This window comes from Paroedura picta, chromosome 9 (genome assembly GCF_049243985.1).
Source record: "Paroedura picta isolate Pp20150507F chromosome 9, Ppicta_v3.0, whole genome shotgun sequence".
Taxonomy (NCBI): Eukaryota; Metazoa; Chordata; class Lepidosauria; order Squamata; family Gekkonidae; genus Paroedura; species Paroedura picta.
The window spans coordinates 51,506,564-51,508,695 of NC_135377.1; the positions used below are offsets into that span (position 1 = coordinate 51,506,564).

A 2,132-nucleotide genomic window follows, 5' to 3' on the forward strand; every position below is an offset into this window, starting at 1 on the left:
CAACCTTAATTCTGGGGGCACATTAACACAGGAACATGGAGGCCCTAGTTTCTTCTTGGCTTCTCTGTGAAATTATATTGTTATTTCCTGTGCTTTGAAGAATTTGGCCTTATAAACTTGTGACTTCTTTCCTGATAAACATGTTTAAATGGTACATGATTTTCAGGTGGATCATGCAAGGCTTTTTTTTGCAATGAGATGCCGTACCTGTAGACAGTGTCATCTGTTGAATTTTTGATGCTCAGGAAGTTGTTCAAGTTGTGATGGGGAAAAAGGGGTCAGACTTGAGACTAACTTAGGTTGTTTTCTTGCAGTATGTCATCCTGTAGTGACAGTGATGGGAGACACTCATTTTAATAATTCTACCATTGTTAATTATGTGGTGCAGTAGATGTGCTTTACAGAGTATGGGAAAACAGCCAATGCCATCACAAAATTTCCTGCCATTTTGGTCTCTGGTTGCACAAATTCAGGGAATTTTAAAGGCTAATTATGGCCAGAGATTATATAGACAATGGCCAGATTGATAATTGGAATCTGGTGCAGATAAACATATTAACTACATGGCAGAGTTAGTAGGGAGTCTGGAATGCAGATATCTATAAAGAACCTGTAGTGGGAACTGGAGCCAGTGTACAGTGGAATGAATAACACTTCTGCTCTAGTAAGACAAACCCTTATAATATGTAATATGTATGCCTGTGTAAAAGACATAAACTCAGAATCTGTTCCTATACAATCAACAATGTAAATAAGGGGTTATGTTGAACTATGCCTCAAATGTTCGTATGACTGCAATTTTTGAAATATGACAATCTAATTGATTCTATGTCAGTGTAATTCATTTTAAGTTTGTTCTCTCTCTCTTTTTAAAGTAATGGCTATTTCCAGCTTGGCTTCCGGCAGCAGAAAAGTCGCCTAAATGAGTTTCGCAGTTCTGGACTTCGAAATGCATAAATCATTGGGTCGATGACACCATTGCACATGATCAATATGCCATTCACATGGAAAATAGACTGGTAGCAAACACAGTAAGGGTTGTGCGGGCAGAAGGTCATGAGGAGCATGTGAAGGACAAAGGGAGCCCAGCAGCAGAGGAAAACACCAAGCAGTATGGTTAGAGTGATCGCTCCTTTCATGTTAGCTCTCTGGTGAATGGTGCTTGTAGGAAGCAAAGCAATCTTTCTGGCGTGAGAGTGTGCCAGTAGGAACATATGTATGTAAAGACAGAGGATAAACACAAGCATAAAGCCAAGCAGAATGCTGAAAGAAAGAACAGTGGCTGTTTCATGGGAGAAAATTACCATTGCTATGCCACTCCCAGCACAAAATACCCAAATGACCACCAGGATAATTAAAGCCCGCTGCAGTGTCATAATGTTGTGATACCGCAGTGCATAAAAGATGGTTATATATCGATCTGCTGCAATGGCCGACAGGCTGAAAATTGATCCTAGTAATGACAGAATGAACATGAAATCAATGACGTCATCCACCACCTTCTCAAAATCCTCTTGGCACGTGAGGTATCTCTTTTTGCAGAGAATGATGAAGATGTTCTCCAGAGTCTTGTACAAGCTTCCTAGCATGTCGGAGACAGCTAAACTGCAGATGAAAACATACATGGGTGAATGGAGATTCTTCTTCTTCCACACTGCTATCAGTACAAGCAGGTTTTCTACTATTCCAAGAAAGGCAATGGTAAAGAAGACTTCTTCCGGCATGATAATCTGTGTACAGTCTGTGATGTTTACTGGGAACTCGCTGATGTTTTCAGAAGGATGAATATTCTTCTGGCTTACAAGCCTTATTATTTCAGAAGCTCGGTCAGTTCTCATCTTTTTAACCTTTTTTGGGGGAAAGTATTACAGTTACTCCCTCATTCTTTTCTATATAGAGGAAAAAAACACTTGCTTTTTTCTCAGGTGATGTTTAGGTATGACTTGCCAATTTCTATTGAATGACAGTTACAATCTCTCTTTATATCTAAATGTCAACCTGTAGCATTATGTGTCTCTGATCCCCCTTGGCTACTGGAAACTCTAACTGAATTGATGCAGAAAATGAACTTTGTTTAAAAATTTTGATGTTGATTATTAAATATGACATACAGAGCCTCAGGAATAAGTGGA

General features: G+C 39.3%; 1 protein-coding gene across 1 annotated transcript; it reads right to left on the minus strand.

Moving 5' to 3' along the window:
• Nucleotides 1-781: 781 nt before the first annotated feature.
• MC2R (melanocortin 2 receptor) lies at nt 782-1,838 on the minus strand. The gene has a single exon (XM_077351208.1). It carries the CDS (start codon nt 1,836-1,838, stop codon nt 882-884), a length of 957 nt encoding a protein of 318 aa, XP_077207323.1. The 3' UTR covers nt 782-881.
• Nucleotides 1,839-2,132: the final 294 nt, after the last annotated feature.